At 38.0% G+C, this 26,145-nt stretch overlaps 1 protein-coding gene and 2 long non-coding RNA genes across 3 annotated transcripts in view; 2 read left to right on the forward strand and 1 right to left on the reverse strand.

Annotated features, from left to right (window-relative positions):
• LOC105387477 overlaps positions 1–25,230 on the reverse strand; it is a 214,281-nt gene extending 189,051 nt beyond the window's left edge. Inside the window, exon 1 of the mRNA XM_048621594.1 lies at positions 24,765–25,230. Within this exon, the coding sequence (XP_048477551.1) occupies positions 24,765–24,855 (91 nt within the window). The 5' untranslated portion in view covers positions 24,856–25,230. The remainder of the gene's footprint in view (positions 1–24,764) is intronic.
• On the forward strand, positions 12,515–15,007 carry LOC125488606. Its single transcript, XR_007266340.1, has 3 exons — positions 12,515–12,582; positions 14,296–14,436; positions 14,896–15,007. It is a non-coding gene; the product is annotated as an uncharacterized LOC125488606 (long non-coding RNA).
• On the forward strand, positions 21,415–22,981 carry LOC105393969. Its single transcript, XR_961047.3, has 3 exons — positions 21,415–21,484; positions 21,893–22,033; positions 22,839–22,981. It is a non-coding gene; the product is annotated as an uncharacterized LOC105393969 (long non-coding RNA).
• Positions 25,231–26,145: the final 915 nt, after the last annotated feature.

Below are 26,145 nucleotides of genomic sequence, written 5' to 3' on the forward strand. Positions count from 1 at the left end.
ATTATAGAGGTAACATGAATATTAAATTGAAAGACTTAGCCCCAGTTTCACCATACTGAGTTAGATCATAACAAGGTATTAGTTTTTGACTTTTGACACATCTGTCAAGAATTTAATATAAAGATGATTTTTAATTAATAAATCAATCCCTGTCGGTTAGATAACCGACTATGGAGAAATTGGCACTTAGCCTCAGTTCCACCGTACTCTGTTGGATCATAACAAGATATTAGTTGTTGACTTTTGACACATCTATAAAGAATTTAATATGGAGATGGCGTATAATTGATGACATTACAATGTAACAGGGGTGTTAATGATCTAAGAGACTATAGATAACTAGGCATAAGCCCTAGTATCACCATAATCCGTTAAATCATTAACAAGGGTCATCGTCATCACATGGGATTAGTTCTAGATTTTTGACACACCTATCAATAATACATATAATAATATACTATAAATATGGAAATTTGATTTTAGATGACACTATGTAACAGGGGTGTTAATGATAGAACATTCTATGATGAAACATGATGAAACTACGCATAAATCTTAGTTATAGAGGTTTGATTTGTCCCACTTAGGCCTAATTTCACACCATTCGGTTAGGTTAAAAATACCTCGGTTTGGTTACATGATGGACCGTTAAGGTTAGTGAGTGTCCCACCACGCTAAATCAAGGGGTTAACTCTCTTGATCGGGTGATAAACTTAATTGCTGCTGTGGGGTTCCGCTAAGACTTGGTTAAGGGTGCTTTTCCACCAGAGATGTGCTATGCTACGATGCTATGGATGCGTTTGATATCCACCAATCATAATTATTGGTGCACATAGCTTAGCACTGGTGGAAACGGATTCAACTAAGATATGTTTTTTGTATGGAATGATGCGTGCTATGGATGTGTGCTATGGATGCGTGCTATGGATATGTACTATGGACCATCGCGAGTGGTGTAGCTATGGCGCCGCCGCCCCCGTCGTTTCCCTACTATTGATACATAGCATAGCTCGAGATGCGCATCTTTCTCGCACAGCTACTTTGCGGCGGCGCATCTTCGTAGCGCATCTTCCTCGCACAGCTACCTAGCGTAGTATTGGTGGAAACGGTCACATATTTTCGTAGCGTAGATATCACATCTTCGCAGCATAGCTGCATAGCACATCTCTGGTGGAAAAGCACCCTTAGACTGGTAACCAGGCAACGGGTTGTTGACTTTTGACACATCTGTCAAGAATTCGAGATGGAAAAATGAACAGATCCTTTGATAAACAATATACGAACTAGATGTTGTGTCACATAATAATAATAATATAATATGTGGGGACATCTCACACACGGCCATCCGACCCCAAGCTAGGTAGAACCTGTGTTATGGGTGTCGGACAGCTGATATATCTACACAAATACATAGATAGATAGATACTAATAAATATAAAAAATTAAACGAAATACTGTCTGGGTTTTCTATACTGTCAAACCGAGATAAAAGTTTTAATTTAATGTCCTATCCTAACTTAGAACCGCAATATAGAAACACAAATTGATGGCCCAACCTGGAAATCGAACCCGGGATCCCTGGGTGATGAAGCTGAGCTTCTACCACTAGACCACAGAGGTAGATATAAGAAGTTAAACCTAATGACTTAATGAGAACTATTCAATTAAGTGAAAAATCTTCTAACAAAATATTTTAAAATAAGAACTTTCTTAGAAATTGAGGTGTTATTTGTTGAAATCTTTCTTTTGCACTGACACTCCATCTAGTTCCTTGTATTGTTTTTCAAAGGGCATGGCGTAATGATATTATTTTCAATGACGGATGCCAAAAAACAACCTCGATAGAAATAGTAACCATGGCAACCTCAAAACCAAAAAGTTTGGTTGTTTGAGGTTGTTTGACATTATAGAGACATAGACACCAATTTCAATGAATATGACAGAATATTGAATGAAGTGTGAGTGAATGATTCACATAATGCTTGATTTACGAATGGTCTGTTAGATTTTCGTCATGGGACTCATCCAATTAACAAGGGTATTAATCCTTAACCGCGTCGTCAGCAAATCCGTGATTGAGACTGTAACTAACAGAATCATGAGAAACCAGATCTTAAGGTCACCGCACATACAATAAGCGTAACGTAAACGGATCGCCTGTTTTTCTTCTGTCAACCAGTAGAACGCGAGCTCGCAAACGCGTGGTTGACAAAAGAAAAAAAAGCGACCCTTTTACGTAACGCTTAATTAATTATGCTGAGTAATCTGAGTATTTTTTTTTCTGAAGTATCTGAGTATTGCTGAGACCCTAACAGAGGTAAGTGTTAAAGTACCGAGGGCCCAGCATGAGTCCCAAATATGGAGGTTTCCTTGAGTAAAGTGGATAAATATCCAGGTCCCAGTTATCTCGGTGTAAATAATTGTAGGTTTTGGGTATATACTTACCTGTAGGTATAATTAATTAACCGGGGCAGATGCTTGTTTAAAGACAGATTTGTACCCCGACTACAAAGTAACCCCCTTATTCATAAAAAAGTTACTGGACGCTTTAGCTATCGAACTGTTCTGTCACTGAGAACAATTTGTTTTTTGACAGGGAGGGCAAAACAGTTCAATAGCTAAAGCGTCTACTAACTTTTTTATGAATAAGTGTTTAATATATATTTATCTTTACAGATAATTCTATGAGCTATCGGTTGAATGTTAGTTGGATAAAGGGCGAAACAAGAACATTAATAATTAGGTTTAAATATGTTTATTCTCATAAGAACATAATTATGTAATATAAGTACTTAGTTAAGTACATTTGCCCACTTAAAAAATGAAAAAAAAAATAGTTTTCTTAATACTTATTTAAAATTATGATGTTCAGTAACTAAGTACCTAGGTATCTAATGTATTTTGTTAAATAATAATTTGGATATAATTTACATAATTTTGCATGCAAGTTGTTACAAGTTATTTATATTTGATTGATGGGTCTGAACTGAACAAATAATTAGCAGCAGTTATATTACTATAATACAACGGTGATATTTAAAATATACCTAAATTATATTTTTCATACCATTCCCGCATAAAATTACCTATACTTGTATCAGTTGTAGAGGTACTAGAGGTACTATCAGTGGCACTATCAGTCGTTGTACTATCAGTTGTACTATCAGGTGGAGTAGAGTCAGTTGTAGTTGTACTTGACTCAGTTGTACTTGACTCAGTTGTACTTGACTCAGTTGTACTTGGATCAGTTGTACTTGAACCAGTCGAGTCCGAGACCTGAGCTCCAGTTCCCCCAATTGCGATAAACACAAACTGCAATAAACAATAACATCAACCATCATTAAGGATATTGCTGGCTAATTCATGTATGACTATTTTTTATACAAGTTTAAGATAAAATAATCTAAATGTGTCTTTTGAGTTTTTAAACAAAATATAGTAATGATTCTTTCTAGTAGGTACCTACTTGTATTTCATTCGTTCTTATGTTTTATTTGAATATCTAGTTTTAAATACATGTATTTTTAAAATATTTTATGACGATACAAAATAAATAAAAATGTAATGAATCTATGTAGGCCCCTTTTCAATTCGTCACGACTCTTAACACAAACATACGAGATATTTTCTGTTTTAGAGGGTCCATTATAAAACGGCCGCGGTCTCCACTCCAGAACACGTTTACCCTTACCCCATCGGTTATCGGTTCTTCGACAGATGTAGCCCACTGCACTTAAGCTTACTAGCTAAGCTCATTAAAAAAAACTTTCAGAGTTGGTACAAGTCACCCTTAAGGTCACCGCACATCTACTATATAAAAATAGAGTCGGGTTTCCTTCCTGACGCTATAACTCGAGAACGGCTGAAACGCTATCGCTAATTACCCGACTACGGCGGAGCGAAAAGGAGGTTTATGATTTTAACCGGTATGTTTTTGCTTTTGACATCCAGGGAATTTGTAAAAGTTCAGAGAAAGTTTAATCATAATAATAATAAAGAACTGTTATTTACAGGTAACACTCAATCAAATACAATAGTAAAATTAAGTTATTTATGTTGCCTATACTCGTAACTATGTAATCTACGAAGCTAAGATCAGTTAGAATTTGCCTATCTCAGCACGGTGCACAGCCAACCAGTGTCTATCAAATCCATTATCAAGGATGGAGCTAATCGTTCCTAGGATCCGATTGTTAGTGTTCCTAATCCTCTCCCAAAAAGCAGCTGAACGTAACCGAAGGACAGCATAGAAGTCCGGGACCCTGGCGTCCGCGAACATGCCACTCGCGCTGCAGTACCTGGGTAGCTTCATTATAATACGGAAGGCGTCGTTGTATTGCACTCTTAATACATTTTAAAAGCGGTTGGTGGAGTTAACCCAAATTTGACAAGTATAAAAAGTTGAGCAGTACGCTTGGCCCACTTGCGTGGATCACAGGGTTAAAAATATAAACTCAGAGGTAACTAACTCAGGGTTATCTTTGTAAAATTTTAACCCGGACTTTTGATTGCGCTAATGGAAAATAACCCTGAGTTAGCTAACCTGACGTTTCTTTTTGCACTCTGTGAATCTATGTCCCGTTCCAGGCTGAAAGGGACCAAGTTTGTATTGCCGTAAAAAAACATTGTCTTCTATCTCGTTTTCACCTCACGTCTTTGGATAAAACTATCCCTCTCTATTTCCATTTTCGCAATCTGTCAGTAATTTGTATTTTGTCAATGCAAAGTGTCATATTTGTGATTTCCTTGTAGATATACATTACGAAAATTATAAAAAATTGAAAAGAACCGGCGGTAGCTCAGTCGGGTAAGCGCTCGCTTCTCACACAAAAGATGCGTGTTTGGATCCTAGCGCAGACATACCAATGAGTTCTTTGGAATTTAAGTACAATGTGTGGCAACTTACTACCACACATTCTACTTACCACAAAACGTTCAAGAACCTTATCATAAGCAGCTCTCTTCAATCTAACCGTACCAGCAAGCAATACTCAACCAATAACAACAGCAAGTATTGATTTTATTGAACACATCGCGGTTGCAAGTTGTGCTTTAGATAACAGCAAAGATAGCCCTGAAAAGAGCTGTTTCTGGAAACAAAGAGGGAGTTCCGAAAATAACTGTTCAGCAAGCTCAAGCAAGCAGCAGCAGCGACCACCACCGTCACCACGGCAGCTCGGAGAGGAGAGCCTCCGACAGCGCAGAAAAGGAACGAGTCCCGTGCATTCCCAACTAGTGTTGCCCAAATTCAGTCTTGGTCTTGCAGTCTTGGTCTTGTTCTTGCGTTTTTGCAAGACCAAGACCAAGAACAAGACCGCGTATTTTTAGCAAGACCAAGACCAAGACTGACCGTGCAAGACTTGAGCAAGAACAAGACATAGCCTGCAAGACTCTTGCGTCTTGCAGAGCGCTATTTCACTGAGTAGTTAGGTGTAACAGTTCGGTGTATAGGTAAGTACGCTTAGGAATTCTATGAGATGCAAAAAACTGTATCAAAGAAAATGAAAAACTGGACCTATGCGCATTACGACTAATACCATAAACATAGCGAATAAAAAAATATCTATTAAAATCAAAAAGTAAACTATAATAAATAGTAATAGACTAATAGGTAATTGCAAGACTTGCAAGACTCTTGCTGCAAGACCAAGACCAAGACCAAGACTGGGAGCGCAAGACCAAGACCAAGACCAAGACCAGGTGTATTGGCGCAAGACCAAGACCAAGACCAAGACCAGGTGTATTGGCGCAAGACCAAGACCAAGACTGGCTAAGTCTCGTCTTGTTCTTGCATTTGGGCAACACTATTCCCAACGCCACGAGTATTTAAGTTAGCACCGCGCGTATACGTAGGATATTTTCTGTAAATAAATTATTACTATTCTGTCCACTCTGAGTATTATTTTCTACCTACTCTACGCAATATCTCCAAAAATGTAAGTATACCATAGCTCTTACGGTGAAAAAAACATCGTGATCTAGATGTGTACCCTAAAGTGCATTGTACTCTTTCAAAAACGGCGATACGGCTCGCGTCCTATCACGTGAGTACAAAAATGTACAGCGAAAAGTGGGTGAGTCACCTCTGAGTAACTACATATTACAGTCATAGTCGTGAGCATATATGTATGTAACCACACCATCGTGCTCTTAATTTCACAAGTGGGACCATTTGCTACTTTGCTAGATAGTGGAAAAATATAAGATTGATGAGTTAATCATCATAATCAAACATTTCCAACGAATACAAGAATATTGATAAAAACCTTTTCTTTTTACGTAAGCCGGGTTAGCGTCTTAACCCTCCAATATTGGGGGGTTAAATATTTAAGAGTTTATCCCAAGGTTAGCGCTCATATTTCAGCGATGCAAGACAAATTAATAATCTAACCCTCCTTATGTCAAATATCTCCGAGTTAATTCGCTAACCCAGGTCTGCGCAAGTGGGGCTAACAATGTTACACGCACGAGCGTCCGTAGTCGGAAGCGTCCGTAGTCGAGTGGGCCTCAGTGATCATAACTGATCGCTGAGGTTAAGCAACAACTGACACGGTCAGCCATTGGATGGGTGACCAATTTCAAGTGGTGCTTTTCTGGACGCTTCCGTGCTTCGGACGGCACGTTAAGCCGTGGGTCCCGGTTGCTGCTTCGGCAGCAGTCGTTAAGCCTAGTCAGAGGCCTTTGGGCGGCTTGAAAACATGTGACAGTCGGGTTGCCCACTTACCCGACAACTCTCTCAGCACAAGCTTGCTTGTGTTGGGGTCCACCAACCCGCACTTGGCCAGCGTGGTGGACTAGGCCTAAACCCTTCCTTCATTGGAAGGAGACCCGTGCCCCAGCAGTGGGGACGTAATGGGTCGTGATGACACGCACGAGCAAAGAAACATTTCTATTTACAAAATTCCATCTCTAGGTCCACTTGCGCAGACCTGGGTTAGCGAATTAACTCGGAGATATTTGACATAAGGAGGGTTAGATTATTAATTTGTCTTGCATCGCTGAAATATGAGCGCTAACCTTGGGATAAACTCTTAAATATTTAACCCCCCAATATTGGAGGGTTAAGACGCTAACCCGGCTTACGTCAAAAGAAAAGGTTTTTATCAATATTCTTGTATTCGTTGGAAATGTTTGATTATGATGATTAACTCATCATTCTTATATTTTTCCACTATCTAGCAAAGTAGCAAATGGTCCCACTTGTGAAATTAAAGAGCACGATGGTGTGGTTACATACATATATGCTCACGACTATGACTGTAATGTAGTTACTCAGAGGTGACTCACCCACTTTTCGCTGTACATTTTTGTACTCACGTGATAGGTCGCGAGCCGTATCGCCGCTTTTGAAAGAGTACAATGCACTTTAGGGTACACATTTAGATCACGATGTTTTTTTCACCGTAAGAGCTATGGTATACATTTTTGGAGATATTGTGTAGAGTAGGTACAAAATAATACTCAGAGTGGACAGAATAATAATTTATTTACAGAAAATAAGCCTATTTATACGCGCGGTGCTAACTTAAATACTCGTGGCGTTGGGAATGCACGGGGACTCGTTCCTTTACTGCGCTGTCGGAGGCTCTCCTCTCCGAGCTGCCGCGGTGACGGTGGTGGTCGCTGCTGCTGCTTGCTTGAGCTTGCTGAACAGTTATTTTCGGAACTCCCTCTTTGTTTCCAGAAACAGCTCTTTACAGGGCTATCTTTGCTGTTATCTAAAGCACAACTTGCAACCGCGATGTGTTCAATAAAATCAATACTTGCTGTTGTTATTGGTTGAGTATTGCTTGCTGGTACGGTTAGATTGAAGAGAGCTGCTTATGATAAGGTTCTTGAACGTTTTGTGGTAAGTAGAATGTGTGGTAGTAAGTTGCCACACATTGTACTTAAATTCCAAAGAACTCATTGGTATGTCTGCGCTAGGATCCAAACACGCAACTTTTGTGTGAGAAGCGAGCGCTTACCCGACTGAGCTACCGCCGTTTCTTTTCAATTTTTTATAATTTTCGTAATGTATATCTACAAGGAAATCACAAATATGAAACTTTGTAAACAAAATACAAATTACTGACAGATTGCGAAAATGGAAATAGAGAGGGATAGTTTTATCCAAAGACGTGAGGTGAAAACGAGATAGAAGACAATGTTTTTTTACGGCAATAGAAACTTGGTCCCTTTCAGCCTGGAACGGGACATAGATTCACAGAGTGCAAAAAGAAACGTCAGGTTAGCTAACTCGGGGTTATTTTCCATTAGCGCAATCAAAAGTCCGGGTTAAAATTTTACAAAGTTAACCCTGAGTTAGTTACCTCTGAGTTTATATTTTTAACCCTGTGATCCACGCAAGTGGGCCTAAATAGTTTTTTTACAAATTTAATAGTAAATTTTACCAAAAACTGGTTTTAGTTGGCAATATTTTGGTGCACATTTAATTGTAGTTTAATATTGCAGATGAGACGGCGTCATTAAGCTAGCTATTTCGGCCTAGGAGTAGTTTGGCGCTTTTCTCACTGGAACTTTTTAATTTCCCGTGAGTCTATTTTGTCTTCTTGGGAGCAGCGCGCGAATCGCCTGGCGAGCATGTTGCAGCGCACGGCCAGCGCGCGCCGCTCCCGCTCCATGTCCTGCTCATTGTTCAGCTGCTCGTTCAGGAGGTGACCTAAGTACTTGAAGCTCTTCACTACCCGAACTGGTGAACCCAGCAAGCAACCAGCGGCACCCTACCTGCCCGAAAACGAGCATCTCGGTTTTCGCCACATTATACTTTAAGCGGTGTCTTTCAGCAAAGGCTTCACAGACTGAAAGCAGCTTCCTTAATCCGTTAATCGAGGGGCTGAGAAGCATCAAATTTTAATCGTCCGCGTAGCTCAAGTTGTTAACACACACGTTATCAATATGGCAACCGACACTGGTGCTTCTCAGCTCCACGGTTAGATCGTTAACATACAGGTTGAAGAGGTCCGGAGAGGTGAGCCCCCCCTGTCGTACGTACGTAGTGTAGGGTATGGTAAGGTAGATTACGGTAGGGTAGGGTAGAGTAGGGTGGGGTAGGTAGGGTAGGGTAGTGTAAGTGCTGAACAGTTATTTTCGGAACTCCCTCTTTGTTTCCAGAAACAGCTCTTTACAGGGCTATCTTTGCTGTTATCTAAAGCACAACTTGCAACCGCGATGTGTTCAATAAAATCAATACTTGCTGTTGTTATTGGTTGAGTATTGCTTGCTGGTACGGTTAGATTGAAGAGAGCTGCTTATGATAAGGTTCTTGAACGTTTTGTGGTAAGTAGAATGTGTGGTAGTAAGTTGCCACACATTGTACTTAAATTCCAAAGAACTCATTGGTATGTCTGCGCTAGGATCCAAACACGCAACTTTTGTGTGAGAAGCGAGCGCTTACCCGACTGAGCTACCGCCGTTTCTTTTCAATTTTTTATAATTTTCGTAATGTATATCTACAAGGAAATCACAAATATGAAACTTTGTAAACAAAATACAAATTACTGACAGATTGCGAAAATGGAAATAGAGAGGGATAGTTTTATCCAAAGACGTGAGGTGAAAACGAGATAGAAGACAATGTTTTTTTACGGCAATAGAAACTTGGTCCCTTTCAGCCTGGAACGGGACATAGATTCACAGAGTGCAAAAAGAAACGTCAGGTTAGCTAACTCGGGGTTATTTTCCATTAGCGCAATCAAAAGTCCGGGTTAAAATTTTACAAAGTTAACCCTGAGTTAGTTACCTCTGAGTTTATATTTTTAACCCTGTGATCCACGCAAGTGGGCCTAAATAGTTTTTTTACAAATTTAATAGTAAATTTTACCAAAAACTGGTTTTAGTTGGCAATATTTTGGTGCACATTTAATTGTAGTTTAATATTGCAGATGAGACGGCGTCATTAAGCTAGCTATTTCGGCCTAGGAGTAGTTTGGCGCTTTTCTCACTGGAACTTTTTAATTTCCCGTGAGTCTATTTTGTCTTCTCGGGAGCAGCGCGCGAATCGCCTGGCGAGCATGTTGCAGCGCACGGCCAGCGCGCGCCGCTCCCGCTCCATGTCCTGCTTGTCGTTCATCTGCTCTTTCAGGAGGTGACCCAAGTACTTGAAGCTCTTCACTACCCGAACTGGTGAACCAGCGGCACCCTACCTGCCCGAAAAACGAGCATCTCGGTTTTCGCCACATTATACTTTATGCGGTGTCTTTCAGCAAAGGCTTCACAGACTGAAAGCAGCTTCCTTAATCCGTTAATCGAGGGGCTGAGAAGCATCAAATTTTAATCGTCCGCGTAGCTCAAGTTGTTAACACACACGTTATATGGCAACCGATCCTGGTGCTTCTCAGCTCCACGATTAGATCGGTAACATACAGGTTGAAGAGGTCCGGAGAGGTGAGCCCCCCTGTCGTACGCCATAGTCTAATCTAAAACCATTAGATAGGTCGCCCCATTTTAAATTGTTTGTCTGGTTCTCGTACCAATATCTCAACGTAAAAAGGTAAAAGGTAAGAAGTGTAGGGTATGGTGGGGTAGGTTAGGGTAGGGTAGGGTAGAGTAGGGTGGGGTAGGTAGGGTAGGGTAGTGCAAGAGGCGAAGAGAAGCTCGCGGGCAACACCTAGTATACCATATAATGAAATTTAATAAATAATATAAAGTGCTATGCCACGGTCTGTATGGGTAACGCCGAGTAGCACGAAATAAAATTAAAATTAGGTTGACCTCAATGGTCACCGCACATATATAACCGTAACGTGAAGCGAAGGCATTCCCGAGCTTGCGTTCTACTGGTAGATAGAGGAAAAAAGAGGCGATCCCTCATTTATTTCGTGCTTCTCATCGTTACCCATACAGACCGTGGTACAGCACATTGACTATTTATTAAATTTCAATATAAAATATTTATTAAATAAAATAATTTTCTTACCATCACTATCAGTGACAGAATATAGAAGAACTTCATGTTCAGATTTGTCAGAGAAACTCTATCGTGGCGACTTATAACGCCTTTATATTACACCTTCAGTTTACATACACGACACTTGTGTCAAGTTAGCCGTTCAATAAAATTCTAATTCATCATACGTTACGTCATAATAATACTATAAATAGGAAATATTCGTAAGTAAGTATGTATGTTAGTACAACGATTAAACTCAAAAACTATTGAACCGATTATAAAAAATTGGAGAGGGGCGGGACGATCTGGATAAATTTCACAATGATTGGGTTGAAGATTCACAGGATCTAAGGGTGTGGAAGAAAAAGAGGTCTTTGCCTAGCAGTTATAAAACAAGTGGGCTTTAAAAAATTAGGTCAATTCATTTTAACCCTAGAGTAGTCGCGCCTTTTTGTGTGACGCGAGTGCTCGCGTGGGGAGCATTTTGCCGCCCATATTAAAATGTATTTATTGGACACTTAATAATTACGATATCTTATAAATGTATATAATTTGAATAAAATGAATCATATGGTATTAGAAAACGTAATATTTATAGTTTTAATATTATAATTATTCACTATATGAGCTATCGTTCATGCTTTGGGACAATTTCTGATCTTTTAGGTATAAATGCGTCTTAAGCCACACAAAATCAACAAATCTCAAAATTATTTAAAAAATTAGAAGTTATTGTCATCTGCAGCATTTATTTCAGCAATACAATCCTGAAACATGAACATAAAGTGTTCGTTGCACAGTAACTTTCTTCATGTATTGCACCCTTTTTTGACCTGCTATTTTTCTTATATGGACATAGTTATAGGCATGTACCCTCTCTTCTATAGGGTGTTTTTTGTTGGTTCGGTGGTACAAAACGGGAGATTTGTACCACCGGACCAACAAAAAACACTTATGTACTGTCCATATGTAAGATTTTATTGTTATACGTGGTGTAGTTATGGGCAGAGCTATTTCTTTCAGGTAAATTCTTCGTAAAATTAACTGGTTAGTAAATTAACAAAGTTATATCGTAAATCGAATGTAAACTGAAATAGATACATACCTACATTACATTTACATTATTATTACCAAAAAACACTGAAAAACTTATAATAATTCATAAAAATTGTAAAGAAAATAACTTTAATTTTACTGACGCGAGTGCTCGCGCAGTGAGCATTTTGCCGCCCCGTGCGACACACTCTCTTCAATTCTCTCTTCCTGCTGTAACCTGTGCACTGAATTTCTCCAAATTTACGTTACATGTAGGAGAGGACCGAGAGGGCAGCTACATAGGCGCTGGACCCTGAGGAGTGCATAGTTCACAAAATATTAAACATTCTTTGCTGAGCGCGGCAAAATGCTCATAGCGCGAGCACTCTAGGGTTAAGTGAGCAATATACCTAATAGTATTGTATGGAAGACCATAGATAGACCTAAGTACCTACCTACCAAATTTAAAATCCTTGATGATTTGAATTAAATTTGGGTTCATATAATTCTTTACACAACTGTGTGTATGTAGGTGTATTGGTTATTTTTAAACATCAGGAGGAATATAAAAGGATTTACTGGCGGTTTCAGAATCAGTGTGTCTCTGAAAACCTTTGAAGATGAAGTTCCTATTTGTTCTGTCGCTGATAATGGTGGTAAGTAATTTTTTTTTTTTAAATTATATCGAGAATTTTTAAAACTACTTTTAAGTTATTGCATCATAACTTTGACCATACTAGTGTTCTCCTTAGCAGGGTAGGGAGTGCATTACGAAACTTTTCACTAGTGTTCCACCAATCGGGAACCAATAATTGCTATATGGTACTGGAAATTCCAAAACTCGAGAACAAGTTTGAGTATTTTATCATCATCAGTTCGTTATCGTAGACTGATAGATAGATAAGTTATTTATTTACTTAACACAACACATACACATGTTACACAGAAAGATTTCTAACATTAAGTTTAAGATTACATTAACACAAAACATTATTATGAGACAGACAGATAGATAAGCAACATGTGTATTTATCATGTTAGCAAAAGGGTTCTGACTCAGCATAATACTATGATTATAATTAAATAATCACAGCGCTGGTATTCTGCCAGGACCAATTTAGTGAGTGGGAGTGGAGCCTCAACCAAACACAAATAAGTGTGTAGTAAATATATAAAAGACTGCTGGACACAGGGTTCTTTAAGGGGCACCTCAACATCTTCATCAACCTCTCGTCCAAGCACACAGCCGGGCGTCGTCGTGGCTGCGCTTTGAAATCAAGGCAATGGTTATTTATAACCATTATAACACATTTTTAATGATCATTGCAAAGTCACTCAACAGTAAATACACTCGTGAGAGATGAAAAAGTTCCAGTAACAATAGCACAATTTTCCTGATAGACCGAGAGCGGTGGTAGCTCAGTCGGGTAGCGCCCGCTTCTCATGCCAGAGATGCGGGTTCGAATGCCAGCGCTGACATGTACCAATGAGTTCTTTGAATTTAAGTACAATGTATACCATCGCTCTTACGGTGAAGGAAAACATCGTGAAGTAACCTGCATATCTAGATTTAGCACATCTAGATATGCGAACCCACCAACCCGCAGTGGACCAGCGTGGTGGGAAATGGTCCAAGCTTAGGAAGGCAGTAGACCTTGGGGGGATATGCACAAAGGTTCCACTCGAGAGAACCAGGTGCAGGTACTTACACCCCCACAGATAATAGAATAGAATAGAATTCCTGATAGACCTAAGTTGTCAACTGGCCAATTACTCCTGAACGGAAAAAAACTTGGATAATGACGGCGTCTGCAATATTGAAGTACATTTTTCAATTTATATTTGTGTTTATTTAATATTGCCAATTTAATACTTGTATAAATAATGTGTTAAAATTCTGTCATAAATTGTGGCCATTACAAATTTTCATTTGTAAGTGGGACTTTTACATTACTCGCGAGTACTACCTACACGTTTCAATTAACGAAATATTGAGCTTCAAAGTGCAAATTTTTCTTAGACTCAAGTATCCCTCTGGCTAAATGGTTGGTACAAAAAATATGAAAGAAATCATGGATGTAGTACATAATATGACGAAATTAAAAGTAAAACTATCTCAGGTACAAGAAACCCTCAGTGCGCGAGTCCAACTCGCGCTTGTCCTTTTATTTTAAGTTCTCAAAAACTTTTATTCTACGACTTGGAAATTCACCCAAAATAAATCTACTGCTAAGTAAAAACGTCATGTGACAGTAAAGTATCTGTCGAAAAGCTAACATATTTCCGCGATTTGACCCCCTGCCCCCTGGGCTCCTGGCACCCTACTGTTCTAATTTTGAATACCTGTATACATACGGTTTATTTTTCAGATGATATTTATCACTATCGGAGTGTCGGATGCTTTGCCGAAGCCGGAAGGAAACTCCCATTTTATAGCGAAACCATTAGAAGACGTAGACTTTAGCAACGATCCAAAAATACGCAAATTACACGAGGAATGGCAAAATGAAGTAAATATTAAAAAAATACCTACATTAAAATTATCTTATGTAAAACATTTTAAAATGAATTATAGTATGACATTTTTGCTAAAACAACCAGATTCAGACGATTCAGTTTTATTATACAATCATATAATCTTCAGCTTCGCTGGCAGCCCAATGCACGTCGAATGTACCTACATGTTGTTTTTGATTTGATTCGTAACTTTATTGAACTTGATTGCATGACAGCTCTGCTGCTCTTCTTAGTTTGTTTTTACAATAACCCTCCAGTAGATTTAAGGTACCTACGTTACTCGGGGTGGCTCCTTTGGTGATGTACTTTGTGAAAAACATCGTGGCAAGGATGTGAATAGACGCTGCTACATCACTGTCCAGAATTAGAATTTAATTTTCTGAGCCAGTTTCCGACATGAAGCATTTTATTTTGGTCTTCATCCTGTATTTTAATACTGCATTTTTTTCCAGACGGAGTACCTGTAGCCTGCCACATAAGAAAGAGGACATCACAACAGTCAACACAAATGTTTTAAATATCTACATGGTTACTAACAAATAAACGTAGGTATATTTTATTATATTTCACTATTTGTTTATTCGCTCCTCGGATTCGTGTTGGAAAATGAAAAGTTTGAATTTAGTATGTCATAATATTATTATGATTTATGGAAACCGTCTTCGCCCCGTGTTCTAGCTGTCGTGTGTGTTGCAGAAAATAAATATTATTATTTATCAGAAATCTCAAGTTTTACTCGCAATTCCTACAAAACCTCATTATATTAATTTTAGATTTATCACAATAAATTCAATAATATATATAAAATGTTTTTAGTTGCATCTACAGAGGTTCGTGAAACTATGGTTGCAATGAAAGGGTTTTTCTTCTGATTAGGTACTTAGGAATACATTTTTTGATTCTTCATATATAATACATTTTGTTAGTACGATGTATTAAACAATCGTGTTTTATATTATTATATTCGATGTTACAAATCACGTAAAAAAGAAGTGTTATAGGTTAGTCATTTACTTGTGCAAAATAACCTCAGGAACCAGTACCAATCCATGTTCAATCCTGGACACAGTACAGGCAGAGCACATCATTAAAATCACAGACGATATTTGCCAGGACATGGCGTACGGTCAGCTTACTATTATGACACTACTTGACGAGACCGCATTGTTCTATGCTACTTGAAATAAGTAACGACTTACTGCCAGTTTCTATAACTCTATCTACCGATGACTGAGGTACTTTCATACGATTTTGACAGGTTGTAACTTTTAATGTGTCATAATAGTCACTCACTCACTCACTCTCACTCTTGATGGCTCTATGGAGATGCTGGAGGTGTTGGAGCATCCCCACGCAAAGGGAGGATCCTCTGACCAGGCCGGGTGGTGTGGCCTGGCGGGCAGCTGCCCAACGGTTAGCGTTGGGGATTTCTATATATTGCAGCTTTGGTCATGTAGGATTTCATAGTAATTTGCGTAGTTCCCATACATCTTCTCTGTATTGAGTTCCGAGCGCCATCTGTTGATCTTCATCTGAACTAGTGGCTAGGAGTCCGCCACAGCTCGTTGACCCAAAGTGGATCTTGGCCTCCGCTACCAAAACACGACAAATAGTATGTACCTATGTATTGTATATCCCATTCCACGGGAAAAGACATCAGATACAAACAAAAACTACCCTTATTCGAATTTAATAAGGGTCCTGTCAGATGTCTTTCCCCGTGGAATGGGATAAAGGTATAGGTATGTATGTATTGTAACCTTTCAGCTGAGTTTACAGTACGGAACAAAGTTACCCCTGCAGTACTAAGTACGTTAAGATTGATTAAACAATATAAGGACAAAAGATGGTGTGTCACATTCAAAAACAAGGCAAAAACTGTCCGCATTTGTTTATTTTCAAACCGTTTTGAAGTTCAGCCTAATGAGAACCATTGTAGGTAGAGGAAGGGGCAGATAAACCTGACCCCCCTCAGAAGCATTGTTACTATGAGATGGGGGTCAGGTTTCTCTGTACCTGATCGTACCAATGAATAACGTCGCATTATAGGGAATATGCATGTGATTCAAATAAAGGCCATTTTTAATAAACTTTGTTGTTTAGAAATTATACCTCCATCAATATTTTTGAGCAAGTTGATATGTCAATCTCAGAATAATCTATTCCCATAGAACTGAGCGTCGGCGCGACTGGCCAGACTCATTATGCTGAGCCGTGAAACGAAAGTGTGACGTCACACCCAGCGCGTAGAAATGACGGACGTTTCATAGTGGTCGTGATGGTTGTAAATTGTTAACTTTCTTTAAAATACAATAAATTACTTTTTTGGCGTTGAATTTTTTTTTATTGAATAAGAATATAAAAAAGACATGCATAGTCCCTTATTATGATATTATCTTCTAACCGAACTATATTAAAAATTAGAGCTCAGTGTAGAAGTGGGGCGTTATTTATCGAGACGATTCTTTTGCACTGACATCTTGTTTGGCACGGTGGGTGCGGCTGCCGAGGCGGCTGCACGACAGAAGTGCGTCAAATACGGCCAGTTGATTGCGGGCGGCTATATTTTTGTGCCTCTTGCCATTGAGACCACTGGGGTTTGGGGGGAACAGGGGAGGCAGTTCGTCAGGGAGATTGGGCGACGCTTGAGAAGCCGCGGCTTTGACTGCCGCTCTGGGGCGTACCTGGCACAGAGGATCTCCCTCGCCGTGCAGCGCGGCAACGCAGCTAGCGTTATGGGGACTTTTGGGTCGGGTGCGTCCTGGGGTGGTTTATTTAGCTAAGTAAGTTGTGTTTTGTTTGTTTGTTTTATTTCTTTTGTATTTTATTTTTGACGAAGCGAGGGTGGATTGTATGTTAAATGTTTGATAAATTTTGTATTTTATTTAATAAATGATTGTTCGTATATTGTTAATCTAAGGTCATCCTACTAATATTGTACTTGTAGGTAGGTATGTTATGTATAATATACAGTTCAGTATTTTTTACGAACAAGAGTAACAAAATATTCAAAATTCCATGCGTTATTGTTATTACCTAGTTAATTTGAAGTACATACCTACCTAATTAACAGATTTTCATTAACTTTGGTAACATGTAGTTCAGGCTTGCAGTATGCTGATACCCTAGCTAGATTGACATAATTATGAGTTATCCCGGTTTCCTTACCTTCGACATTGATGTCGGGGTCGCTAACCACTGCTTAAACTATTCGGTCGTCATAAAATAGTTCAAATCAAATAAAAAGTGTTGATTTAGGTAAGTACTTACTAAATTTTATTAATGATTATTATTATCGGAAGGGATATTTAAGAAAGTAGACTTATACTTAATTATACTTGTATAAGGTAGGTTTACTTAATTATAATTCATTTCTACTGATTTCCTCACGTGGTACCTATCTTATTTATTTTATTTATTTATTAGACACTTTATTGTATACAAAACATAAATAGACAAAAACATGAAGACAGAAAAAGTAAGAAGTACACAAAGGCGGGCTTATTGCCAAGAAGCAATTTCTTCCAGCCAACCCTTTTGCTTATTCATATTATTAGGTACTTAGGTATTATTGAAGTGGCGCGACCGCAGGCGCAGGAAGGTTACTCTAACTAAACTGACGAAAAACGAACGAAAGAGAGCTGACGTGCAATCGGCACGTTTAATACAACGAGATAGAGTCGTGGTTCGCGCAGCAGCGCTCTGTAACTTTGTTTTTCGTCATAAATATAGAGTGTTACGTAGATATAATAATTAGGTAAGTATATATGTCGCAGGCAACTGGTTTAATCTCCTGTTTGATTGAACCACTAGCCCGTTCATTGGATGGCGCTGTTCAGTTGTATGACTAAAGGACAACTCGTCAAGTCGTTGATTGTAACGTTCGACGTCTTGACTGAACGTCATTCAGCGAGGTCGTTGAATGGGATATAGTATAGCAACTTTGTAATGTCTGGTTAGGGTGAACATCACCAGACAAGAGTCAACAAAAAGACTATGTTACAAAGCTCTTATCTCACAAATAAACTAAATAATAACAATAAACGTACCTTCATATTGTTGTTCATAATTATCCAGTTTCGCCACTTTTTTTCATTGAAACTATCCGCCCGCGGCGTAATAATAGGTAAATCCATGTTGTCACACTATTTTAACACAAATAACGCACTTTAAAGCTAATTTATTTGCAAAAAACTAACAATATAGGTGCTTTTTGTGTCAGCTGTTAGCTGTTAGACGCCATATTTGTTTTATTCACCACCTGACTGATTTTAAGTCAGCTAACTAGTTGGACGTTTTGTGACGCTTGTACAATCAACGTTCGGCCTAGTCATACAACTGAACAGCGCCATCCAATGAACGGGCTAGTGGTTCAATCAAACAGGAGATTAAACCAGTTGCCTGCGACATATACACTTCGTATCACGTCATAAATAAAATGTATGATATTTCATGACCGCGCCCGTGAGTTCAATAGGAAAAGTTCAGGATTAGTCACTGCCATTATTGTCCATATCCCCATCTTTCTCAATGTCTGGGGCAGAACTTGTATTAGCAGTCGTTGAAGATTCTTCTTCTTTCTGGGCCTGAGCTCCTCCAATAGCGATAAACACAAACTGAAAAATCAATCATCATTATTAAGGATTTTGAAGGGAAATTAGAATAAATCCTAACTAATATTATAAATGCGAAAGTAACTGTGTCTGTCTGTCTGTCTGTCTGTCTGTCTGTCTGTCTGTCTGTTACTCTTTCACGCCAAAACTACTGAACGGATTTGAATGAAATTTGGTATACATACAGTCTAGACCCTGGGAAAGAACATAGGCTACTTTTTATCCCGGAATTCCCACGGGAAAACTTTTTAAGGCGAAGCGAAGCGCGCGGGGACAGCTAGTAATTTATAAAACTAATAACCACTTTATTTATTTAGGCTTTCAAACTGTTCTTATGGCGCGGAATAAATCTAGGGTTCCTATGTACCTACATCTGTATGTAACTATCTAAATCGTACTATGATTGTTAATTTTATGTTCAGAACAGGACACAAAAATGTTATATTGATTGATAACAAATACGAGAAAGTCTGAAACTGGTCATGAAAATGAAAACATTTATAGAACTTACGAAAATCTCTGAGGGCTCATTTTCTTTCTTAAAAGACGTTTTCATTCACTGTTTCTATATTCATAATCAGACAGTCGTGAGTGTCGCGTTGTAATTATAATTATTACAGAACTACTACTAAAGATCACATCCAGTGGCGTGCTTTGGGAGAGGCCTACGTCCAGCAGTGGACTGCTATAGGCTAATGATGACTTTTTACAATTTTTTGGTTGTACGAAGAAATAACATTAGTTATATTTATTTCAGTACTTTAAAATCTAAGGTAAGTAACTAAGTTAAGTAATCAAAAATAATTATTATCTTAATTCCATGTCTGTCATTTTATGTCCATACGCCTACTCTAAATTCAGGACAGCCTTATCTAACATCTATCACCTTACACACACCATGGATTATTGTACCATTATGACACACACTTTACCTAGAAATAATATTTTAATTTAAGAGTAAACAAAAACAAAAAAAAAAAAAAAAACACGCACTCACGCCTTGTACTAATGTACTCCCTTGCGGGGTAGGCAGAGGTGCATTGCTGCACCCACTTTTCGCCAGAGTGTTATCTTAGTCCCAATGTAATAGGGGGCGGGCCTATTGCCATTTTACGGGCACATCCAAGACCCGAGAACAAATATCTGTGTTTAAACAAATATCTGCCCCAGCCGGGAATCGAACCCGGGACCATCGGCTCAATAGTCAGGGTCACTAACCACTACGCCATTCGGTCGCCTCACTAACCACTACGCCATTCGGTCGCCTATAATTTAAGAGTATTTATTAAATAATATAAATTTCTTACCATCATTATCAGTGATAGAATGTAGAATAACTTCATGTTGAGATTTGTCAGAGAAACTCTATGATCGTGGCGACGAATGAACGCCTTTATATTACACCTTCAGTTTACATACACCACACTTGTGTCAAGTTAACCGTTCAATAAAATTCTAATTCATCAAACATATACTACGTAATACTATGAATAGGAAATATTTGTAAGTATTTATTCAGTACGCGTAAGTAATGAAATTTTACAAATATTCATAGCTACCCTGTAAGATTTTTTCATTTTATATTAGCTTTAAGTCCACCCTTTGTACACTTATTTTTATATATTATTTGTGTAGCAAAAAAGAAAATAAAAAAATATTAATAATTAAATTATTGGGTAGGTATACTTAATCTAAACTCCCAAACTGCAGTGAAGCAATTGTATGCTTTTACTGTGTTTATAAATTGTTATGTATTTTTGTTTTTTGTGTACAATAAAGTGTTAAAATAAATAAATAAATAAATAAATAAATTTTGGAATTATAAAATTTTAAAACTGATACCTACATTACCTCTGAGTAATTTGTTTTTTTTTCATCCTCCAATAAGTTAATATTATACCTACTTAAGTAGCTCACGTGGAATAATATAGTTGGTCATTATTAAAAGATACATTAAGGTGGAATTTCACCAAACGCTAAACGTATTTAGTGGACTGTCAAACGTCTGTCAGTACAAAATTTGATTTAAATACAATTTTAAATACGTTTAGCGTTTGGTAATAGTGACCCTAAAGCTTCAATTGAGGTGTCAGAAAATTCCTCATTGAAACAAACATTCATGAACTGAAAATATTTTTACATGAATACGTTATCATATTAAATACATAACTAATCATTTGATAACATTATTTTATAATATTTAATGATCTCTATGGAAATATGTAATAAGGTGGTTCACAGAAAATCTGTGATTGTGACGAATTAGGTCCTAAATGTTCCTAACAGCTACTTGACACAAGTGCGAAGTGTTGATTTTTGTAACAACACGTGTAATGAGACTATAAAAACCTACGCTAGGCATTTGAGTGTGTCTGTAGCTGACAAATACAAGATGAAGTACTTCTCTCTTTTGGCGCTGATAATGATGGTAAGTCGTTCAATTTATATCAAGTTTTTGATAACTTCTATTAAATTTTAATAACTTGATAAATGTGATTTGTTTTTATACGTTGGTCTTATTTTACGTGTGTTTATCACTACATAGTATAAAACAAAGTCGCCGCATTGCAATCCCTAAAGTCTGATTTTTTGGAGTAGATACTAAATTGACAGATTCTGACCGGTTCATCAACAGTCGATTGTCCCGCCAATAGAACGATACGTCACTTAATCGCGGGACAATCGACTGTTGATGAACCGGTCAGAATCTATCAATTTAGTATCTGAGATTAAAAACACACTTTAGACACCAGTCACGTCCTTTGTAGTGCAAAAAAAAATAAGTACTCTACCTTTAATCTTTGATAATAACTGTATTGTTACATTGATTCTGCAGCTGGTGTTCCTGGCTGGGACAGTGCAGGCTGGTGATGAAGATGTTTCTTCGTCGGCATCGCCACCGGCGGCCTCGTCGCAATCGCCAACTTCAACGGACGCCTCGCGTCGTCGTTAAAACGTTGCAGTTTAGCAGCGGAGGGTAAGAACTCGTTATGATACTATTTTATTACTATTAAAAACAAACACTCACACCTTGTACTAATGTACTCCCTTGCGGGGTAGGCAGAGGTGCATTGCTGCACCCACTTTGCGCCAGTGTTATGTTAGTCCCAATGTAAGAGGGGGCGGGCCTATTACTTTTAATGTTCGTTTATTAATATATATGTCAATGGTTTATTTATAATATTTCTTAATACTAAATACAGTGCTCTTAAACCTAATAAGGTTTGAATGGATACTCCCTCACTCACTCACTCATAGTTGCCATTCATAGCGCGGAAAGTTGACCATTACAATCACGTTTAGTCGAGTTTTTATTCGTTATAGTCGGAGACTTTGTTATTACAAAACTGCTATAAAACGTAAAACAGAACAGAGCAGAAACTATTTCAAACTATGGACACTACCAAGTCAGTCAGCAAAAGATTATTAGATACAATATGATCCTAGACTCATATGTGTGGAAGATAGATGACTTAAATCATATTTTGTCTATACATACAAAAACAATCTCTATAATAATTATGTAAGTAGTTACACCATTAATAATAATATGTAGGGACATCTCACACAGGGTCATCCGAACCCAGGAGCCTGTAATATCGGCATCGTACAGCTCATATATCTACACAGATAAATTCATATTATCACCAAAGACCGGAGTCTTTAAACAAATATTTGCCCCGGCCGGGAATCGAAGCCGTGACCTTCGGCACAGTAGTCAGGGTGACTGACCACTACACTATCCGGTCGTCAATAATCAATTATATGTCTCTCTTTTTCAGCTGATGCAGCCCAAGTCCACATGGAAGTCATAGCACACAATAATTCACCTATCTTTAAATGTATAAGTGCTTTAATAAACACCTCTGTTTATTGAAACCAGATCCTTATTAAACTACTTAATTACATAACAATTAAAAATAAATAAGTTTTTTTTATAATTTATCCTACTTAATATTATAAAGGCAAAAGTTTAAGAGTATGTGTGTGTATGTTTGTTACTTCTACCAGTCAAAATGGCTGAACCAATTTTAATGAAAGTTAGTATGGAATGGAGTTAGCTGACACCCTGGATTATTACATAGGCTACTTTTTATTGCGGAATTCCCATGGGCGAAGCGAAGCTCGCGGGAACAGTTAGGATCCTTTACATTATACAGGATAATATGTATATTGAGCAAAGCAAACTCCTTTGAATACGTTAATTTGTTAACAAAATTGCGTTACCCGTACGTTGATTACATCACAGAAAGCCGTTAACGTCGACTGCGTTGGCGACGAGCTAGCGTGGCGCGACGCAACTTGTAATTGTGCCTAAAATGTTACTTGGAGTTCCCAAATCTGTTACTGATTTTGCCTTTCTGAAAGTTATTTGCTGGCGAAACAGAAATAGAATTTGTTTGTAAGTTTACTGCTGAACAAACCTACTATGAGTAGAATACAATATACATTTATGTACCATTAACGTAGTTAACGTTAATCCTGAATTCTTTATAGTACACATTTGATCATAATTTCACAATCCTTCCATCCAAAGGATGTATTGAAAAAAACGTTTTTTTAGTGATAAGACCGCCATTGTTGTACCTATACGCTTTGTTACTTATTAACTTTTGTTTGTGACAAATAAATAGAATATACTGACTTTATTTGCACCAAGAACAAAAATGACAGAAAGCAAAACTAAAGTTAATAAAGAATATTCTATCTATGTTTATTCTACCTACGTACTGCTATATATGTATACGCGAAATACATCGTGATTAATCCAAATAGATAATACAGTGGAAAGAACATTCATACACCTATTTATATTATAGATTTATAAACATAACTTTGATGGACATACCATTAAATAATGGCCTATTTTCTTGCATAATCGACGACTAGATTCCTCAAATAGCCACAACATGAACTTCGTGAATATTTTATACCAATTTGGCTTAACTAACTTGTCAGGCTACGCGGGATTGTGATTATTTTAAGTACTTAACCGACTTATGAAGATACATAAAACGGATCTTCACGAAAAGGATAAGTACTAAAACAGGTACTTCGTAGTTAGTTCTTCGTTCCACACGTTGGCAGAAGGAATGGCCAGACAGATTATAGACGTCTCTAGCTGTCTGCCCAGCGGCAGCGTGCGTATACAAGAAACACGCGTGGATGCTGTTTTCGTGCACCACGGAGGTAGCACAGGCAAGAATTGGCAAGGTCAAATAATAAACTAATACAAAATACGTGAGCTTCAAGCTAGCGACTGGTAGGACACAGCACAGGACCGAGGAAAGTGGCCAGTTCTTGTATCGGAGGCCAACACTCATTTTGGTTCGCTGCGCCAGCGGACTAAGTAAGTAATAAGAAAATAGATCAATTCATTAATTTTAAAAATATTCCTAACCATAATATATAATATAATAAACGCAGGTAGGCTTAAAAAGATCATGATTTCATCATATTCACCTCAGATTTGCTATTGTCTAGGAAACATGAATTATTACGTAGGTACGTATGAGTGAAGCTTACAATTAAATAATTTAAATACGGCAAACGATAAATTAAATGTAGATATCCGTTCATGAGGGAACATCAAACAGGCTTCATACTCATACACCAAAAACTTTTATAGTCAACAGTAGGTAGCTGAAAAATCGGGTACTACTACCATTCTTCCGAGGAAAATATATAAAAATCATGTCAGAACCTACCTGCTTTGGAGACGTTGTTGTTGTTGGTGCTTGAGGACTGGCTGAAGAACGACGCCCCCGTCAGCCGAGCCCGGCGCAGGATCCACCACATTCTGAGGAAAACTACCCGACACAAACACAAACACTCAGAGAAAAAATATTACAACTGGCCGACTGCAGACCGAATAAAAACAAAGCGTCACCACGTGTTCCAAACTCAAAACAAAATTGTAATCGAAATTTAAATCGTGGTCGGTGATCGGCGCGTTCGATTTTTTAAATATGAAATCGGTGACGATGCTATTGCAGTTTTTTTTATGTTAAGTTACGTTCAGAAATTTCGATCGCGTCCCGTTCAGAAACGCGGCGACCTCCCCCGCCAAGCTTTCGAAAGGTACTGAATTTCAGGCGCTGAAGTTTCAGCGTGGGTGGTAATCGGACCTACTGGACCTCAAATTTGAGACCATTTATTCGCTTGGCTAGTATAGGTACAACGCTTGAAGGCGTTTTCACAATATATTACCAAATATCCTTTCTATATTAGGTTCTATATTAGGTAATTAGGTTTTTGATATTATGAGGTATGAGGCTTTATTTAGCTTTCTCTTATAGTTATATGTATATTACTCGTAAGTACTTAGTAATGAATTCATCCTAAAAGTTTTACACGCAGTAGGAGACAAATACGTACAAAATATAAAATATAAATACGTAAAGTAGGTTGTACATTGGACCTACGTTTCAGGCTTTATATCGTTAGGTAACTTTTCTCCCAGACTAATTTTGAATTGGCGAAGCAGGGGGAAGCTACAAAAAGAATAAGACTAGAAGTCGAGTAAGCACTACCACTGTACCACGTCTGTACTTATCAGCTACAAGGAAAAAGTTTTATCAGTTGATTAGTTTTTTTTTTTTTTTTTTTTTTTTTTTTTTAGTTTGAGATTAGTCCTCGTGGCCTCATCGGGACTGTAGGTCTTTGGTTCGTTTCCTGGCTAGCAATTTCATAAAAATAATAAGCACGTAACAAACAACGTTTCTAAGGAATTTTTTTTTTCATAAATTTCCAAAATTCGTAAGAACATTAAGTTTTTCAGAATGATTACACCGTTTCAGCTAACTATTGGTACTTACAACTTTTCCAACACCCTGTATGCTAGAGCGCATTCCCCATAAAACCTATTAATTACATTATTTTGTCACACAATTTCGAAAATGGAACCAATGTTTGCAGTGGGATAGCCAGACCACTTCGGCTAGACCTATGTTTGCTCCCAGTCCCCACTCCACTACGGGTCAAGAAGCCAAGTCGATTTCGTTTGATCGGTCGGGCAAATATCTCAAGTTCAGAACAACTCAAACACTCGCAGTACCTAATGATCTAAAATTGAAACGGCCACGGTTT

Source organism: Plutella xylostella, chromosome 6 (assembly GCF_932276165.1).
Source record: "Plutella xylostella chromosome 6, ilPluXylo3.1, whole genome shotgun sequence".
In the NCBI taxonomy this organism is placed as follows: domain Eukaryota; kingdom Metazoa; phylum Arthropoda; class Insecta; order Lepidoptera; family Plutellidae; genus Plutella; species Plutella xylostella.